We start from the raw sequence: 2,821 nt of genomic DNA on the forward strand, positions 1-2,821 counted from the left end.
GGTGTTTCAGGATTCTTAGGGTATAGTCCCAGTAGTGGAATTACTGGGTCAAAAGGCAGTTCCACTTTTAGTTTTCTGAGGAAATTCCATACTATTTTCCACAGTGGCTGCATCAGTCTGCATATCCACCAACACTGTACTAGGGTTCCCTTTTGTCTAAAACCTCACAAGCACTTCCTGTTTGTTGATTTGGTTATGAAGGCCATTCTGACCAGTGTGGAGTGGTATCCTATTGTGGTTTTAATTTCATCCTTCTGAATATTTTAAATATTTTATTTTAAAATAATCACATACTAACAGACTGATTTTGTAGTATAGTTCTGTAAATTTTTATTTTAACATGTTATGTGAATTATGTAAGCATCACATGATGAAGATAGAGAATAGTTTCATTGCTAATGATATTGCCTTTTGCTGTCTTTTTGTAATCACACACTCCCCTATTCCACATTGGTCTGTTGTTTTATGTTTTAGCCTGTTTTAGAATGTCATATGAATGGAACAATAGAATACATAATCTTTTGAGATGTCAGTTTCTGAGAGGTTTCTGAGAGGTGGTCTGAGAGAACGCATGCCTGAGCCTCATCTCTTCCACCACTGGCAGTTTTTTCTATGCTTGGTGGTTTGAACTTTCAAGTATTTTATATGCATAGTTCATCATTTCAAATGTTTGTGCTGTTATTGATGAAGATTCACTCTGCCAGTATTAATAGTGATTTACTCATTATTTGGCTTTTCTAACACGTGGCATTGAATGTCACATTCAACAATACTTTGTTGTACTAGCAATGGCTTTTTAGAGCAAATTGCATCATTAGGGTGGATGTCATCTGGTATCAAGGCTTCTATTTGTCACCACACACAAATATAACTCAAAATGCATCAAAGATCTAAATATAAGACCTGAAAAAGTGCATTATATGGAAGAAAACATAGATACTATACATATGGACCTTGGTCTTAAAGAGGACCTTATGAATCTGAGGCAAGGGAAGTAAAAGCAAAAATAAATGAATCAGACTAGAACAAATTGAAAACCTTCTGTACAGCAAGGAACACAGTAAACAAAATAAAAACACAACCAACCAAATGGGAGAAGATGTTTGCAAACAACTTCTCCAGTAAGAGGTTAAAATTGAAAATATGTAAAGAACATACACTACTCAACAACAAAATCAACTAAAAAATGGTCAGAGGACCTGAAAAGACACTTGTTTCCCAAGAATATACAAATGGTGAACAGATACATGAAAAGTGACATAACTTCACTAGCTGTAAGAGAAACGCAAATTAAAACTGTGATGAGGGTCTACCTTACAGCTGTTAGGCTGGCTATCATCATTTAAAGAGCAATAACAAGTGTTGAAGATAGTTACCAGAGAAGATGATGGTTGGGAATTGGGGTGTGAAATGTGAAGGGATTAAAAGTATAAATTGGTATTTATAAAATAGACACTAGAATGTGAAGTATAGCATGTGAAGTAATATAGTAAAATATATTGTAATTACTATGTATGGTGCCAGGTGGGTACTGAAAATATCAGGGGACACATTTGTAAACTGCGTGGTTGTGTAATCACTATGCTGTACACCTAAAGTTAACATAAACTAATACTGAAAAATAAAATAAACAAAAGAGATAGTTAAATCTTGAAAAAGTTTGGTTGGGTGACACTCTCAGCTGGTACTCAGAGAAGGCTGATGTGACGCACAGCAACTGGCTGCACCAGGAAACCCTGTTTCCTGTTCTGGGGCAGCAGCAGCACACAGCCCAGCATTTCTTCTCTTCCTATCAGACTCAGGTTACCTTGCAGAGCCCCGCTACTGAAGAAGAACAAGGTGTTTTTCATCTGTTGGAAGAACTTGAAAATGCTGCTCTCCAGCCTTCTGGAGGTGGTCCTGGCTTCACTGTGGCTAGGTAGGCATGCCCAGTGGGAATAGGTCTCCTCTGTGACCTAAGGGTTGGGGGTCCAGGCAGTATTTTATAAGTTCCCCTGGAAGGAGATGTAGCAGTATGGGAAAAAGAATTTTTTCCTATATTATTTATCCCCAAACCTTCTGATTTTTTCCCCTTCAGGATCCAGTATTGCCCAGAAGGTAACTCAAGACCAACCAGCAATGTCAGTGCAGGAGAAGAAAGCTGTGACCCTGGACTGCTCATATGAAACCAGTGCTACAACTTACAGCCTCTTCTGGTACAAGCAGCTGAGCAGTGGGGCAATGATTTTCCTTATTCGTCAGGACTCCTATAACCAGAAAAATGCCACAGAAGGTCGCTACTCACTGATGTTTCAGAAAGGAAGCCATTCCATCAACCTTGTCATCTCACCTTCACAGCTGGAGGACTCTGCAGTATATTTCTGTGCCCTGAGTGAGCACACAGTGAGAGGCGTGTAGGAAGGAGGTGAACCAAAACCCCAGGGCTCTGCTTGATGCATCCACCTGCTGTAGGGACCAAGGCCAGGAATTGTCAGCACAGTCAGGAAGTGTCCAGGGCTGTGCTAGCACAGGTGTAGGATGATTGAGGGAAAGCACTCTATGAAAATACCTCTCTAGGTCCATAAATCATGTGTATAATTATTATTAATGAAAAATATCTATATGTTGAGAAAATGGGTCAAAGTCATTTACTGAACACAAAGAGCAACCAAAACAAACAATTTGCTGTTTGGTAAGATATTGAGCTAGGAGAATTAACTAAGAAAATTCAGAAACTTCTGAATCTAAAAATTAGTAAAAGTCTGTGGTATCGTAAGGTTTTCAGATCAATTTGTTCAATACATATTTATTGACTATATTTATGACACAGGCATTGTTGGAA

At 38.5% G+C, this 2,821-nt stretch overlaps 1 gene segment (V, D, J or C); it reads left to right on the top strand.

Moving 5' to 3' along the window:
• The first annotated feature begins 1,828 nt into the window (after nucleotides 1-1,828).
• Nucleotides 1,829-2,466, top strand: LOC114489371. The segment is given in 2 exon segments: nucleotides 1,829-1,918; nucleotides 2,078-2,466. Coding segments are annotated over 2 exon segments (369 nt in total).
• The last annotated feature ends 355 nt before the right edge of the window (nucleotides 2,467-2,821 follow it).

Source organism: Phyllostomus discolor, chromosome 1 (genome assembly GCF_004126475.2).
Source record: "Phyllostomus discolor isolate MPI-MPIP mPhyDis1 chromosome 1, mPhyDis1.pri.v3, whole genome shotgun sequence".
Classification (NCBI taxonomy): Eukaryota; Metazoa; Chordata; class Mammalia; order Chiroptera; family Phyllostomidae; genus Phyllostomus; species Phyllostomus discolor.